This window comes from Neophocaena asiaeorientalis, unplaced genomic scaffold (assembly GCF_003031525.2).
Source record: "Neophocaena asiaeorientalis asiaeorientalis breed wild unplaced genomic scaffold, Neophocaena_asiaeorientalis_V1.1 scaffold77, whole genome shotgun sequence".
Lineage (NCBI taxonomy): Eukaryota > Metazoa > Chordata > Mammalia > Artiodactyla > Phocoenidae > Neophocaena > Neophocaena asiaeorientalis.
The window spans coordinates 4,428,089-4,444,870 of NW_020174645.1; the positions used below are offsets into that span (position 1 = coordinate 4,428,089).

The following is a 16,782-nucleotide window of genomic DNA, read 5'->3' on the forward strand; positions in this document are numbered from 1 at the left end:
CCGCTCAGGGAAGGAAGGACTAGGTATGCAGGCAGGCGGCGGGCCTCACCTTTAGAATGATCGCTGTCGGTGTGAGTTCTTGCAGATCAAGGCACAGCCTCGCCTCGGGGTGGGGGGGCCCCCCACCGGCAGCCTCCCGTGCCTGCCAGGGGCGGGAGCACAGCCAGCTGGAGATTCACTCCGAGGAAGGGGGGGCAGCGGGCACGGCTTATCGCCAGGTACCTGGAGTGGGCTCAGGAATGTGGCTTCTGAGAGCATCTGGCTTGTTACCCCTTGTCTCCCAGACGCTCCTGCGAGGCCCTTCAGGAAGATGAATGGAAGGCGGAGGTGATAAATCTGAGAAGCCCCGCAGTAGAGTCTCCTGAGTCGGCTTCTGAGAAAGTCCCAGCCCCAGTTATAGAGGTCACATGCTCCCCACACGCCTGGCTCGGCCTGCATAAGACCGGCAGGAAACTTTCCTCTTGCGTTTTCTGCAGGACACAGTGGTCCGTGATAATATGGAAGGCAAAGTCAGTGTCGTTTACAGGGCCCCTTGGGGGACGTCTCCTCTTTGGGGAGTTAAAGTGGCCTGAAGATTGTACCAGCCTGCACCTCCCCGCCATGCCGTTAATCCAGTAATCTTGCAGACAGAGAGCAGAGAGCATCTCTGTTTGGTGAATAAAATGGCCTTGCAGATAGCCACCAGCCCACACCCCTACTTGGTGAATAAAATAGCCAGTCGGTTAACTCCCAGCCCACATCCCTGTTAGGAGAGTAAAGCAGACAACAGCTACCAGTTCACACCTCCCTTTTCAAAACTAAGATGGCATTGCAGACTGCTACCAGCCAGCCCTCGCCCCAAGCTTTTTCCCTCTTTCCTACCCTCTGATTAGTAGAAAATCGCTGGCAGCCAGCACTCATCTTGCTAAGGAAAAGCAGGTCTCTTGAAACTGCCACCTAGGTTCCCGGCACTGGTGAAACCATCCCTGTCTCTCCTCCCTGGCCTTTAGGGAGAAGACGGATGACACCTCTGGGGAAGACAACGATGAGAAGGAGGCAGTGGCCTCCAAAGGCCGCAAAACCGCCAACAGCCAGGGAAGACGCAAAGGCCGCATCACCCGCTCAATGGCCAATGAGGCCAACAGCGAGGAGGCCATCACCCCGCAGCAGAGCGCCGAGCTGGGTGAGTCTCGGGCTGGAGAAGGGGCGCCTCAAGCACAGCAGGCTCAGAATCCCAGCACTAGCTGCACACTCGCTGTGTGACCTGGGGCGAGTTCCTTAACCTCTCTGTGCCTCAGTGGCCTCATCGGCACTGCGGTTGCCCGTAATGCCTGTAACCGTGGGGTGAGCGTTTTAGTGACTTTGTGTGTAGGAAGGGCCTAGAACAGTGCCTGGAGCATGGGAAAGTCTCACTGGCTGTCAGCCGTGATTATTCCAGAGCTGGAGAGTTCACATAAAATTCCAGATCACCAATTTGGTTTTGTTTTTCACTCAGGAAATCTGGCCTTGGGACTTCCCTGGTGGTCCAGTGGTTAGGCCTCTGCTCTTTCAGTGCCAAGGGCCTGGGTTCAATCCCTGGTCGGGGAGCTAAGATCCTGCAAGCCACCGAAAAACCACCCCTTTTTGCGGGATCTTAGTTCCCTGACCAGGGATTGAACCCATGCCCCCTGCAGTGGAAGTGTGGAGTCTTAACCACTGGACCACCAGGGAATTCCCTGTACCTTCATTTCTGTGGGCCTCAGTTTCTCCTTCTGCTCAGTGGGTGCCCACCCCCAGGTGCTCTGAGCCTCACGCCCTACCCAAGGGGGGAAACAAAAGAGAGAAGAATTGAGTAGCAGTTCCCAAGTTCGGCCACAGGGGGGCAGCCGGTGTGTGCTTGCTGTCTGTAGCGTTTTGGCCGTTTGGGGCCTGCCCTCCGGCATGTGCGGGAACCCGGACCCGTGGCCTGAGTGTTCAGGCTGAGGCCCCAGCCACCTGGATGGCTTCCTGGGATGGGAGTTGATGGAGGTGATGTTCCCTGTCTCACAGACGCCCGCCTCGTCCACACCCAGGGTTTGTGCCAGGCACCTCTTCCTTCTCCCCGTTCCCGGGAGGTCATTGGTACCCGTTTCATACATGCGCTGTTTGAACCTTAGAGAAGGGATGTTGCCTCTGTAAAGTCCCAGTCAGTTGGGGTTCAAAGCCAGCCCGCTGGCCACAAACCCCGTGCAGCTCCTGTGGGCTGGTGCTGGAGTGCCTGGAGACCCAGGGAAGGAGGGTTCCCTTCAGGAGGGGAGGCACTGGCACACCTGACTTCCGGGGAAGCTCTCCCGGACCCCAGGCTGACGCTGGGGCCGGATGGTGGAGTGGAAAACACAGCCCCAGGCCCTCTGATGGGCACCTCCCACCCCAGGCTCCACTTCCACAGCCTGCCTCTGGGGGTGCCGTGGGAGGGAAGGGGAAAGCTGGCCATGCATGGTAGCAGGGGGCGGGGAAGCTGCCCGAACTTCCCTCTGATGGTCAGCGGCCTCTACCAAGTGCATACTCTGTGCCTAGCGCGGTTCCAGGCACTGAGTCCGTGACGCTGACGTCCCTCACGCTTGCCGCCCTCGCGCCATCTTAAGCGACTTTCAGGGAAGAACGAGGGCTCACGTGTAGGGGAACTTGGAGGAGAGGCTCAGAAACAGCCACAGCAGACACTCGGCTAACTCCCCCGACTCCAAGGCAGCTGTGTTCCTTCTCAGTAACACGAGCAGCCCCATCCTCGTACCGCATGAGTCAGGGGAGAATATAGTAATCACCCTGTAGAGCAGGGCCCTCCCGCAGGGGACAGGCGGCCATGTCTGGAACCGCTTTTGACTGTCCCAGTTGGAGTGGGGGATCCTGGCACCTAATGGGTAGAGGCCAGGGATGCTGCTCCACACCCGCAATGCCTAGGGCAGCCCTCACGACAGAGGGTCACCCGGCCCCAGTGGGTCCACGCGCAGATGAGGTCCCTGCCCATCACGTCCCTCCTCCTCTCCCGCCGCCTTCATGTGGTCACCATGCTCCCAGCCGAGTGCATACAGAGGCAGCTCAGGGTCCAGGCCCTGGATCGCCTCAGCGTTCCCCTCTGTAAAACAGGTGCCTGCACACCCTCCACCCAGCAGGCACCCCGAGTAGCCAGAGGCAGGGAAAGTGCCCCGCTCCAGGCTGCTGCCAACACGCTGTGTCTTCCTTTCCAGCTTCCATGGAGATGAACGAGAGTTCTCGCTGGACCGAAGAAGAGATGGAAACAGCCAAGAAAGGTGAGGGATTTCTGGCTGCTCTAATCGCCCTCGATGGGCATCCGGGTCCTGCAGCTTGTGTGGTGGGGAGGAGGTTGACCTGTGCCCTTAAACGGGGCTGTGGTGTGGTCTGCAGTGGGTGTTCTCAGATTGGCCATGTCTCCTCGGAGCCTCAGTTTTGTCCTCCAGAAAATGGGTCTGTGTGGCCATGTTGTCGGTGTACGGCTTCCGTGACCACTGGGGCCAGCATCTCATGGCGTTGCAGACTGAGTGGCGGCAGAGCACCCGGGTGCCTTGGGAGGCGCAGAGCCTGCTGGTGGCCACCGCGGCGGGGTCACGGGGTCAAGCTGTTCCCCTTCGCTGCGCCGTCTCCCTGCGCTGTGGTGCTGACGCCGCGTTCTCTGTAGAAGCCACCAGCACATTCATTGTTCATTGGAGCCAGAATGGCTGGGCCCTTGACTTCCTGGCTCAGTGACCAATCTCTGGGTCTCAGTTTCCCCATCTGTGAAAGAGAGGGGCATCCGGGTTGGCCAAGAGAAGCCAGAGGTAACAGGCGCTAAGCGTCCCAAGGATGGCCCGGCACTGTCGGGGCTACGTCGGTGTCGATCCCCCGGCCCCCATCTCTGGGAGATGTTCTAGCTGCCCCTCCCTCTCCTGTGCCCAGGGCAGGGGCCGTCAGACTAGCTCAGCGCCGGCAGGAAGGCCAAGGCTGAGGTGGCATCTGAGCCCCTTTTTGCCTGCTTGCTCTCATTCATCTTGACCCCAGCCCTGAGAGGTGAGTCTTGTTTCCGGCCGTTTTGTGGACGAGGGAGTGAGGGGCAGAGGCCGAGGATGGCCCGGTCCTGGAGCTGGTGACCTGGGCCTCCCAGCTCTTGTCCCCAAGGTCCTGCTGAGGCCCCACTGCTGAGGTGCAGCTCCTTTGTGCCCAGAGCTCCAGGTCATGACTCAGGGACGGAGCAAATGGCCTTTCTAATGAAGGACCCAGGTGCACAGGGACAGTTGTGTGCGAGGACAGCTGGGCCCGGAGGCTGAGACCTTGGACCATGGGCTGCCTGCCCTACCCACCCCCTCCCCTCCCTCTGCCCCAGGAGAGGGTGCCTGGGGGCCTGAGCATCTGGTCCTGGTGTTTCAGAAACTGACCAGGAGCAGCCCCAGACCTGATCAGGCCCCCTACTGGGAACCGAGCCCTTCCCCTCAGGGCTCCTGCCCGGGCACGCTGTCCCTTGGAGGCTCCAGACCTCCTTCCTCCAAGCTCCCGGGCCTCTGGTGAGGCCGGCCTGGAGGAAGGGCCGGGCTGGACCCTCAGCCTCATTCAGAAGAGGAGGAGCTGCCTTGGTTCCTCTCGCAGGTGAGGCCCTATTTTCAGCGTCTCAGGAGCACCAACGGGGGCCTGTGCGCATGGTCTGTGGCTGCCGGGGGTCAGTGGGTGCTGTCAGCACCCCCAAGGGGGCCACGCTGTCCTTTTCTTCTGTCTTCTGTGTCTACTCTGTGGTTTTTGGTATGGATTGCACCATGGGGTGCAAAAGAGGCTTTATTTGAAAATGTGTGATGTTTTTTCCCCCCTTTAATTTTGGTGAGATACGTATAATGTAAAAACATACCATTTTAATTATTTTAAACTGGACAATTCAGTGGCCTTAAGTGCATTCATGGCGTTGTACAGCGATCACCTCTCTCTTGCCCCAGAACTTTCTGCCACCCCAAACGGCGACCTCGTACCCAGTAGCAGTCATTCCCCATTCTCCCCAAGCCCTGCCCACCTCTGGTGCCCACTAGTCCACTTTCTGTCTCTATGGATTTGCCTGTTTAGGACGTCGGCGTGAATTGAATCACATGACATCTGCCCCTTTGTGTCTGGCCTCCCTCGGCATCACGTTGTTGAAGTCCATCCATGTCGTAGCCTGTGTCAGCACCTCATTCCTTTTTATGGCTGAGTTGTATTCCTCCGTGTGGACAGAGGAGTTCTCTTTATCCATTCATCCATTGCTTGATGGACACTTGGGTTGTTTCCACCTCTTGGCTATCGTGAATAATGCTGTTGTGAACATTTGTATAGAATTGCATGGTTTTTTTAACCACACGTGAGACCCTGGGATCTCAGCCACCGGCAGTGCTATTGCCTGGGGACCCACCCACCAGGGCCGTGAGGGGCTCCACGTGCATGTCCCAGGGCTACCAGCCTGTGCTGTGTCTTCTGTCGTCATGGCAGCCCCATCCCCAGCTCCTTCCCAGTTGCCCGGGAACCGGGAGTCGCTGAGTCAGAGGCTGCCCTCTCTCTTCCTTTGGGAGACGGCTGGGGATGACTCACCGGCTGGGACGGGAGTGCGCCCCACCGTCTCAAGGTTGAATCCTCAGTGGCGGCAGCGAGCTCATCCTGGGTCCTGCCCGTGGAGACGGCAGCGTGCGAGTCCCCCCGGGGACCGTGCACGCCGAGGCCCTGCTCAGTGACATTTGTGATAATGTGATGAGTGCCAGTGTGCTTGTCCGCCGTGAATTATAGCAATCTGGACGATTACCGCTCAGGGTGGCTGCTAATGGCTGCCTGTTCCAGGCGGCGGGAGGGGATCGGGGCCGGGAGGCAGGTGCTGGCAGCCCCCAGGACTCCTTCTCCACAGTGGGCGGGGGTGGAGAGGCTAGGAATGTTCCAGTGCCCCCGGCCCTCAGAAACCCAGGAAGGTACCCAAAACCCAGCTGTGCCCGAGATAGATGGTACCCACCCATCCTCCTACCCATTTACATCGACCCAGTGCCTCACCCTGTGCAGGGCAGGGGTACCCAGAGATGAGCCAGCCCTGGTCCCTCCCTCAGGGAGCCCAGGAAGTGAGCAGCCAGGTGTCCCCAGGGCCTTGGGACCACTGAGCCTGCCCCAGGCATCCCAGGAGACTTCCAGGAGCCAGGCCTAGAAGGATGAGCTGCAGAGGGTCCCCCGTCCCCGGAGAGAAACTGGACCTCAGCCTCTGGACCTTTAAGCTCTGTGACCTCAGGCAAGCTAGTCAACCTCTCTGTGCCTCAGCTTCCTCATCTGTACAATGGGAATTAGAGTATCACCCACTGTATGAGTTTCCTGGGGCTGCCGTAACAAGGTACAAACTTAGTGGCTTAAAAACAACAGAAATGTATTCTCTCCCAGTTCTGGAGACCGTGAGTCCGAAATCAAGGTGTCGGCAGGGCTGGGTTCCCTCTGAGGGCTCCAGGGGAGGGTCCTGCCTCTCCTCCTCCAGCCTCTGCTGTTGCTGGCAATCCTCGGCGCTTCTTGGCTTCTAGACATTCCAACCCCTGCCTGCATCGTACATGGCTGTCTTCCCTCTGTGTGTCTCTGTCCAAATTTTCCTCTTCTTATAAGGACCCACCCTAATCTAGCATGACCTCATCTTAACTCGATCACATCTATAAAGACTTTTTTTCCAAATAAGGTCACATTCACAGGTTACAGGTGGGTGGACATGAAATTTGGCGGCGGGTGGGGAACACTGTTTAATCCAGGACAACCACCTGTGTGGGGTTTTGGTGAAAGAAAACAGAAGCGCTTATAGGGGTGGTGACTTAGACACACTGAGTTCCCTGTCACTGTTTGTAATGATAACCAACTCCTCAGCCTTGTGACCCTGGCCCATCCCTGTCTTGGCCTCATTTTCCCTCGTCCTCCAAAATGAGGCTGGGATGCCATCACCGAGGGGCATTATAAGAGTGGCATGAGCCATATTCGTGCAGTCCTTGGCATACAGTACGTGCTCAGAAGTGGCAGGCCTGCAGTTCAGCACAGACTCTGGAGCCTTTCTTCCTGGGTTTGAGTCCCAGCTCTGTCCCTTGTGGGTGTGTGACGCTGACCAGTGCCTGCGCTTCCCGGGGCCGCAGGGAAGGGGCTGGAGGTGAGCGGCCTGCTGAGCAAGCGTAGAATGACATTTGGAGGCGGTTTCACAGCGCTGGGGAAGGGCCCTTGGGCTGACACCCAAAGCACGGAATAACGTTAAGTAACACTGTCAAGTACTTGTCGGTACGCCTGGGTACCGGGTACCGCTAAGGGCGTTACGTGCATCAAGTCACTTCATCCCCACTAACCTTATCAGGCAGGTGCTATTACTAGTTTCTTTATCCAGATGATGCAATTGAGACCGAGAGAGGTTAAGTGAGCTGCCCAAGGTCACACAGCTGTTAATTGGTGGAGCTGGGATTTGAACTCACGCACTCTAGTTACAGAATGGGAATGGGGCTGGTGTGAGGTTTGGATGAGTGGATCCATGGGCCTGGCTACTATTAATCAGATAACGAGAGAGGGAAGGGCCTCCCAGCAAAGGAATAGCATGTGCAAAGGCCCTGTGGCAAGGGCAGCGTGGTCAAGTAAGAAGCTATTAAAACGCAGAGAACGAGAGGAAGAGAGGCAAAGAATGGAGAGGCCGTCGGGAGGGCCACCCCTCACCCCCCGGCCTTACCAGCTGTGGGATAGAGTTTGGCTGTTACTCTGAGAGCATGGGGAAGACCATTGCATGGGGAGGAGTGGGACAGGGGACAGGATGGCTGCAGGGTTCCAGGTTGGCAGGTGGGCACCTGCTCCTTCCTTTGTGCTTGGAGTGAGGGCTGCCTGTCCTGGGGCTCCTACCAAGTGAGGACTGAGCATGTGCAGGGCAGCCTCAGGGAGCTGGCTGCCTGCCCTCGGGCCCAGCGCCATGCTGGGCAGGCACTAGGCTGGGATGTGAGGCTCTAGTTCCCCTGGGAAAGGTCAGCCTGGCCTGGCTTGCAGTCTCGACCCAGCTGTGTGGGAGGCCCAGGGCTCTGCTGGCAGCTCCTACTGGTCTCCAGCCCCCTTCTCTGGTGGACAGGGAACCAGCTGTGGAGGGGGCAGGGAAGCCCCCAGGCACACCATTCCAGACCAGAAATAGGCACTGGCCCAGCTCCTGGCCACCAGCCCCTCCCTGGCCTCGAGCGGCCTGCCTGGTGAGGAGGGAAAAGGCGAGGTGTGCGGCCCCAGAGTAGGGTGCTGCAAGGACCAGGACCTGGTGGCCCCACGCAAGGCCTGTTGGGCCGGATGGAGCCCAGGTGGACCCCTAACCGAACTCCCCCCGCAGTGACTTCAGGCTGTCTCTGCTGCAGGGGGCCCTGTTGGGCCGGATGGAGCCCAGGGGGCCCCCTAACCGAACTCCCCCCAGTGTCTTCAGGCTGTCTCTGCTGCAGGGGGCCCTGTTGGGCCGGATGGAGCCCAGGGGGCCCCCTAACCGAACTCCCCCCAGTGTCTTCAGGCTGTCTCTGCTGCAGGGGGCCCTGTTGGGCCGGATGGAGCCCAGGGGGCCCCCTAACCGAACTCCCCCCAGTGTCTTCAGGCTGTCTCTGCTGCAGGGGGCCCTGTTGGGCCGGATGGAGCCCAGGGGGCCCCCTAACCGAACTCCCCCCAGTGTCTTCAGGCTGTCTCTGCTGCAGGGGGCCCTGTTGGGCCGGATGGAGCCCAGGGGGCCCCCTAACCGAACTCCCCCCAGTGTCTTCAGGCTGTCTCTGCTGCAGGGGGCCCTGTTGGGCCGGATGGAGCCCAGGGGGCCCCCTAACCGAACTCCCCCCAGTGTCTTCAGGCTGTCTCTGCTGCAGGGGGCCCTGTTGGGCCGGATGGAGCCCAGGGGGCCCCCTAACCGAACTCCCCCCAGTGTCTTCAGGCTGTCTCTGCTGCAGGGGGCCCTGTTGGGCCGGATGGAGCCCAGGGGGCCCCCTAACCGAACTCCCCCCAGTGTCTTCAGGCTGTCTCTGCTGCAGGGGGCCCTGTTGGGCCGGATGGAGCCCAGGGGGCCCCCTAACCGAACTCCCCCCAGTGTCTTCAGGCTGTCTCTGCTGCAGGGGGCCCTGTTGGGCCGGATGGAGCCCAGGGGGCCCCCTAACCGAACTCCCCCCAGTGTCTTCAGGCTGTCTCTGCTGCAGGGGGCCCTGTTGGGCCGGATGGAGCCCAGGGGGCCCCCTAACCGAACTCCCCCCAGTGTCTTCAGGCTGTCTCTGCTGCAGGGGGCCCTGTTGGGCCGGATGGAGCCCAGGGGGCCCCCTAACCGAACTCCCCCCAGTGTCTTCAGGCTGTCTCTGCTGCAGGGGGCCCTGTTGGGCCGGATGGAGCCCAGGGGGCCCCCTAACCGAACTCCCCCCAGTGTCTTCAGGCTGTCTCTGCTGCAGGGGGCCCTGTTGGGCCGGATGGAGCCCAGGGGGCCCCCTAACCGAACTCCCCCCAGTGTCTTCAGGCTGTCTCTGCTGCAGGGGGCCCTGTTGGGCCGGATGGAGCCCAGGGGGCCCCCTAACCGAACTCCCCCCAGTGTCTTCAGGCTGTCTCTGCTGCAGGGGGCCCTGTTGGGCCGGATGGAGCCCAGGGGGCCCCCTAACCGAACTCCCCCCAGTGTCTTCAGGCTGTCTCTGCTGCAGGGGGCCCTGTTGGGCCGGATGGAGCCCAGGGGGCCCCCTAACCGAACTCCCCCCAGTGTCTTCAGGCTGTCTCTGCTGCAGGGGGCCCTGTTGGGCCGGATGGAGCCCAGGGGGCCCCCTAACCGAACTCCCCCCAGTGTCTTCAGGCTGTCTCTGCTGCAGGGGGCCCTGTTGGGCCGGATGGAGCCCAGGGGGCCCCCTAACCGAACTCCCCCCAGTGTCTTCAGGCTGTCTCTGCTGCAGGGGGCCCTGTTGGGCCGGATGGAGCCCAGGGGGCCCCCTAACCGAACTCCCCCCAGTGTCTTCAGGCTGTCTCTGCTGCAGGGGGCCCTGTTGGGCCGGATGGAGCCCAGGGGGCCCCCTAACCGAACTCCCCCCAGTGTCTTCAGGCTGTCTCTGCTGCAGGGGGCCCTGTTGGGCCGGATGGAGCCCAGGGGGCCCCCTAACCGAACTCCCCCCAGTGTCTTCAGGCTGTCTCTGCTGCAGGGGGCCCTGTTGGGCCGGATGGAGCCCAGGGGGCCCCCTAACCGAACTCCCCCCAGTGTCTTCAGGCTGTCTCTGCTGCAGGGGGCCCTGTTGGGCCGGATGGAGCCCAGGGGGCCCCCTAACCGAACTCCCCCCAGTGTCTTCAGGCTGTCTCTGCTGCAGGGGGCCCTGTTGGGCCGGATGGAGCCCAGGGGGCCCCCTAACCGAACTCCCCCCAGTGTCTTCAGGCTGTCTCTGCTGCAGGGGGCCCTGTTGGGCCGGATGGAGCCCAGGGGGCCCCCTAACCGAACTCCCCCCAGTGTCTTCAGGCTGTCTCTGCTGCAGGGGGCCCTGTTGGGCCGGATGGAGCCCAGGGGGCCCCCTAACCGAACTCCCCCCAGTGTCTTCAGGCTGTCTCTGCTGCAGGGGGCCCTGTTGGGCCGGATGGAGCCCAGGGGGCCCCCTAACCGAACTCCCCCCAGTGTCTTCAGGCTGTCTCTGCTGCAGGGGGCCCTGTTGGGCCGGATGGAGCCCAGGGGGCCCCCTAACCGAACTCCCCCCAGTGTCTTCAGGCTGTCTCTGCTGCAGGGGGCCCTGTTGGGCCGGATGGAGCCCAGGGGGCCCCCTAACCGAACTCCCCCCAGTGTCTTCAGGCTGTCTCTGCTGCAGGGGGCCCTGTTGGGCCGGATGGAGCCCAGGGGGCCCCCTAACCGAACTCCCCCCAGTGTCTTCAGGCTGTCTCTGCTGCAGGGGGCCCTGTTGGGCCGGATGGAGCCCAGGGGGCCCCCTAACCGAACTCCCCCCAGTGTCTTCAGGCTGTCTCTGCTGCAGGGGGCCCTGTTGGGCCGGATGGAGCCCAGGGGGCCCCCTAACCGAACTCCCCCCAGTGTCTTCAGGCTGTCTCTGCTGCAGGGGGCCCTGTTGGGCCGGATGGAGCCCAGGGGGCCCCCTAACCGAACTCCCCCCAGTGTCTTCAGGCTGTCTCTGCTGCAGGGGGCCCTGTTGGGCCGGATGGAGCCCAGGGGGCCCCCTAACCGAACTCCCCCCAGTGTCTTCAGGCTGTCTCTGCTGCAGGGGGCCCTGTTGGGCCGGATGGAGCCCAGGTGGACCCGAACTCCCCCCCAGTGACTTCAGGCTGTCTCTGCTGCAGGGGGACCGAGGAGGAGCCACGAATTGCTTTGCGCCTCCAAGACGCTTGTCATGCACACTGGCTGGTTTAATTAGTTTTTACGGATGAAGAGTCTGAGGCTTGGGGAGGGGAGGTGTGAGTCCCCAGCCTTGGAACTTGGAAATGTGGGGCCTACCATCCACGTGTCTATCATCAAAGCCTCATGCCGTCCTCACTGCAGGGACCAAGAGAGAGCGATGGCCTCTGTGCTTGGACAGCCGTGCACCTGCCCACCGGCGCTCACGACGGGCGGCGTGGCGCTGTGGTTAGCGCACAGGGCTGGAGGCTGATGCACCAGGGGTGCTGGGTCACTTCTGAGTACAGGCATCAGGGAGGGCCCAGCAGGAGACGGGGCCAGCGCCTGGAGCGGGGACTGAGGACAGTTGATGGACAGGAGCGGGGCGGCCTTAAAGGTTGTCAGAAGGGACCCTGCAGCATCCCGGGGCTGGCATCAGCGGGGAGCTGTCGCCACCTCCGGCTGGAGAGAGACTGCTGAGCTTTGTCTTGGGTGCGCGCTCTCCCGACCTGGATGCTTCTGACGTGTGGGAAACAGGCCACTGTGATGGCTCAGAAGGAGAGAGTCGGGGTTTCTGCATGAGTGCGGGGGACAGCCAGACACCAGGGCAAGCTCCAGGCCACTCTCTTGTTCCTTGTCAGCACCCTGGAAGGTAAAGTCAAGCATCTCCCAGCCCACCTGCACTCCCAGGGGCAAAATCCACACGTGGGCGTTCCAGTTGGTGCTTCCTCAGGGAAAGAGCCCCCTGGTAGGTTACACAGCAGTGATGATATCTGTTACCACGTGGTGGCTGCTGGCTGGTTCCAGCATTTTGCACGAATGATATTACTTAATCCTCCCAAGGGACCCGCAAGGCGAGTTCTCCATATTTGCGAACGCACATGTGCGTGCACACACACACGTGCACACACACACGTGCACACACACGCCTTCTGCTTCACAGATGGGAAGACTGAGGCCCAAGGGGGCAGTGAGCTGGGGCTTGCCCAGCAAATAACATAGAGCTGCTTGGTCCTGGGAGCAAACCAGTTGGCTGTGCTCTATGGGAAAACTTGACATTGAACACATAACATGGCATTTTTCCCAAAGTGGTAGGGTGTCGGGTCGCACACAGGTGATTTTTTTTTTTTTCATCTTAATAGGTGATCATGTATTGGGAGATCATTGGCTTTGATCATGTATTGGGAGATCACATCGTCACTGTGATTTGCAGATGTAATAGCTGAAGCTGAGGCTTATGTAGGCACCGAGACTTATTTTGAAAAGGGTAGACGGAAAGAAAAGTTAACTTGGACTTACTTGGAAGGTAAGTCCAAGTTCAGGTGTGAAGTTGTCTGGCCGAATCCCCTCGGGGACTGGCGGGACTGTCAGAGGTTCAGATACACAGTAGGCTCCTGGCAAGGTCGCCAACCAAGGGCTGGGTCCAAGTCAAACCCACCCAGGGCTTGGAGTTTCCAAAATAAGGAAGTGGCATGACTCAGAACTAAGTCTGCTGGATTTTTTTCCCCCCTCCTTTGACAGTGTTTTAGGCAGAAAATCTTGTTTTGCAAACTGGAGTTTCTCTTGGAAAGTGGCATTTGGCGGGAGGGGTGTGGATATGTCCCTCTTGTAGGCGGCCTGTGCTTCTTCATGAAGGGAACAGAAAACTTCAGGGCTGGCTGGGGTAATGGGGAGCGAGTGTTTCGGGAGGGGGTGAGGAGGAGGTGGGGGACGCTGGTTTCCCGAGGGAGCAGCTGTGACATTCCCAGGATGCAGATGGGTGACAGTGTGATGACTGCAGGTGCTAGAAAGACTCCTCCTGCCCCCAGGTTATCAGAACTCACCCGTGGCGGGGGCTGGCGGGGGGGGAGGTTGGCTACTGGTACAGGTTCGAAGACCCCAGAGGTGAGAGCTGCCTACAGCAGGGACCCTGAGCGGGTGGCAGCGTGCAGAGGGACAGAACAGGGATGAGGCCTTTCTGGGGGCCAGTGTACGTGAGCTGAGGAGGGTGAGTCACTGCTCCCATGAGAACAGTTCGTCCCAGGCCCCCAGACAGTGTATGGGAAGCTCCCCACCGAGCGTAGCCAGGACGGCCAGAGTGGGCTGGCCAAGCCTCCACAGCCACCACGCAGAGAAGCCCCTCTCACTGGCACCTCTGCGGCTACCCCCTGCTCCTTCGCCTCATTCTGCGCTCCACGGCTGTGACTCAGACCTCCTGGCTTGACTTCCTGTCTTGGTCAATTTCACTTCCTAGTTCCCGCCTCTTGACACTTCAGAACGAAACTCCTTCCTTAGGAATTAGGAGTGAGGTCAGGGAATCCAGACCACAGGGGATGTTGGCAGAATCTGCCGTCTGGGGCACCTGCACAGAGTATGTGGGGACGTGCCCCTAGTGTGAGAGGCGGGCACTCCCTGACGTCTCTTCTGGGGAGGGGAGGGTCCAGGACCCCCCCCGGGGGATAAACTGCTCAGCTCCCTCCTCTCTTTGGAGCTCCTAATTGGGAGCCCCAGAGAGGCAGCGGAGATGCCTGGGGGGCGGGGGGTGCCCAGAGGGCTCCCAAACCCAGATACCCAGGGTGTCTGGAGTTTTGTCCATTTGCCTAATGCCTCCTGCACGCCTAGCAGTTGTGGGTTCAGAGATACGGCTGTTCACGACCAGTGGAGCCAAGGAGCTAATTTCAGGGAGTGATAAGTGCTCTGGAGATAACAAAACCCCATGATCGGGCTTCCCTGGTGGTGCAGTGGTTGAGAGTCCGCCTGCCGATGCAGTGGACACGGGTTCGTGCCCCGGTCTGGGAGGATCCCACATGCCGCGGAGCGGCTGGGCCCGTGGGCCATGGCTGCTGAGCCTGCACGTCCGGAGCCTGTGCTCCGCAGCGGGAGAGGCCACAGCAGTGAGAGGCCCGCATACCGCAAAAAAAAAAAAAAAACCCCATGATGGCAGGGTGGCTGGGAGGACGACTGTGGAGAGAGTGGTCAGGGAAGGCTTCTCTTGAGGAGGTATCACTTGAAGCTGAGAACTGAAGGAAGACAGAAGGAGAGCTGTGAAAAAGCCATGCAGGCAGCAGGGACAGTGAGTGCAAATGTCCTGGGGCACATCCAAGGGCTGGGCAGAAAAGGTTTCCGTGGCTGGAGCGAGGGGAGAGGTAGGAAGCAGGCTGGACAGCGGGGCAGGACTGGCTCTGCAGAGCCTCATGCACCACGCTGAGGCCTTTGGATTTTATTCCAAGAGCTTTGGGTCATCATTGGAAGATTTGAAGCAGAGGAGTGACACGACTGGATTGGCATCCTTAAAAGCCGTCTTGGGCCTCCCTTGCAGAGAACGGATCATGGGACTCAGGCAGGACGTCCGGGATCCCTGATGTGGTTGGGATCTGTTGCCTGCCCTGGAGGGTGTGCCCCAGGGCCCGGGGCGAGGCTGGGGGGCAAAGCAGGGGTATCGGGGTGCTTCAGAGACCTGTGGCCTGTCGTTCCTTGGGTTTCTTGGGCAGGATGGAAAGGCTGAGGGCTGAAGGGACAAGCAGGTCAGTGACCCCGGAGTTGGAGAAATCGGTCGTGACCTGGATCTCGCTCCAAAGTTCAACTCAGTTAACTTTCAACCTCCTGGGAGCTGCCTGGGGCATCCATAGCAGGTGTTTGTATGGGGCGCGGGCTGACCCAGTCATCACGGGTATCTCAGAGAGGGAAGAAAGAGGCCGCTGTAGTCCCAAGACCCTCGGGGAGCAGAGAGCCCTCTGACGGGCTCCAAACCCTTCCCCCCATCCTCAGGGGTTGGAGGTCTCATTTGTACTTGGAAGAGTCCCCTCAAATTCTAAGCTTCCTCCTAGAATGCTAGGCTAGCCCTGCCCGCCCACTGCCGCCTTCCAGCCCATCCAGACCTCCAGAGCCCCCCACGGAGGGCCTGGCCGCCGTGGCAGCATCAGGCTGGGAGGGGGGCAGACCACAGGTGGAAGCAGCGCAGGGGAATGACAGCGGAAGAAGCTGTTTGCTCCCGGCTGCCGGGGTGGAGAAGCTCTGTTTTTCTGAACCCTCATCTGTTCTTACCGCTGCTGACGCCGCCACCGCCACGGATGGGGAGAGAGGGAGGGGGAAGCCAGTGCCAAGTTGGCCCGCCCCTTCCGAACCTGGGCTTCTGCCACACTCCCCCCCCCCTCCCGCGAGCCTCCGTCTGGAGGTCACATTCAGCCCTGACGCGTCTCGCTGGGTCAGGCAGCAGGAAGATCGGACGAGCCCTGGCGCGTAGCGAGGCTGCCGGGCGCTGCTGCCCGAGAGGCTCTGGGGTCTTTGGATTCTGCCCCGCGGGGGCGTCGGGGGTCCGGGGGCTGAGCGCCCGCGCTGGGCACATTGGTGCCCAGAGGAGCCGCTGACACTGTGCTCCCTGGTGACGCCTGGCACAGCCGACACCTTCCCGCCGCCCGCCCGCATCGGCGAAGGGCACCTCGCACACCCGCAGCTTGGGGCGGGGTGGGGGGGGAACGGCTCAGGGGTGACAGCGCCGGAGGAGCCCTGGGCCACCACGGCGCGCAGCACGGAGCCGCTTCCCCGCCCTCCTCGGAGCCAGCCTCCGCCTGCCGCCCTCCCACCGCCCGGCCCCTCCCTCCTCCCTCCCTCCCTCGCGCCGTTGGACGAGAAGGATGTGAGGCCGAGCTGAGCCGCCAGCAGACGCCAGCCAGAAGCCTTGCGGAGCCGGCACCAGGGCCGCCCAGCCTCCCGCCTCCCAGCCCGCTGCTCCCAGCTCCGATCCCTGGAGCATCCTCCAAGCCGTATGTTTCCGGAAAACTTGGCGGAGGGGGAGACGCAGATGAGAGGATGTGAGTGAGTGGCTCCGGGCAGGGGACTGGGATGGGGGGGGGGACTTTGGGCTACGGTGACAGGGACCCCAGGGGAGACAGGGACCCCAGGGTGGCGGACTCAGGAGTTCTATACTCTCCCCCCCCACTTTCTCCTGGTGCCCCTTCCCCTGCCTCTCAGGCTGTTGGGCTGGGGTTCTCCTGGAAGGAGGTCTGTGCTTGGGGCGAATCTTGGGGGTCTTGGTTGGTGCTTGCTCAGAGGTGCTCTCTCCAGGTAGAGGGGTGTCGGCGGGAGGGTGGGAGGGGGCTTTCAGCTGGGTCTGGTCCATGTGGTCTCCGAGGCATGGCGGGGTCTAAAGTGCATCTCCCTGTGCCTGGCACCCTCAGTCTGGGGTTCCCGGGACCAGAACCAGAACCAGAAGGAAGCTCGTGCCCGTCCACTCCCACCCCAGGGACCCTAGCCAGCAATGCTAGGACATTCACCCCAGCCCTTCACGCAGCAGCTAAAGAAACTGAGGCCCAGAGAGCAGAGGGGATGGCGGAGACCACACAGCACGTTCTTGGCAGGGCTTCTGGACAGCTCAGTCCAGCACTCCTTCGAGAGCAGCTTTCGGGAAGGGCCGGGTGACCCCTCCACCCAGGCTCCTGCTTCTGCCACCAGTGGAGTTAAGTAGGACCCCAACCCCCCAGCCAGCTCCAAGCACCCTCCTTATTTATGTGTTGAGTCTGTAAATGTCAACCTCGCTGAGGTTCGTA

General features: G+C 61.0%; 1 protein-coding gene across 1 annotated transcript in view; it reads left to right on the plus strand.

Annotated features, from left to right (window-relative positions):
- Positions 1-16,782, plus strand: part of NCOR2 (nuclear receptor corepressor 2) — a 191,896-nt gene that overhangs the window by 117,390 nt on the left and 57,724 nt on the right. The window contains 2 exon segments of the mRNA XM_024758467.1: positions 990-1,162; positions 3,183-3,245. Of these exon segments, the coding sequence (XP_024614235.1) occupies positions 990-1,162; positions 3,183-3,245 (236 nt within the window).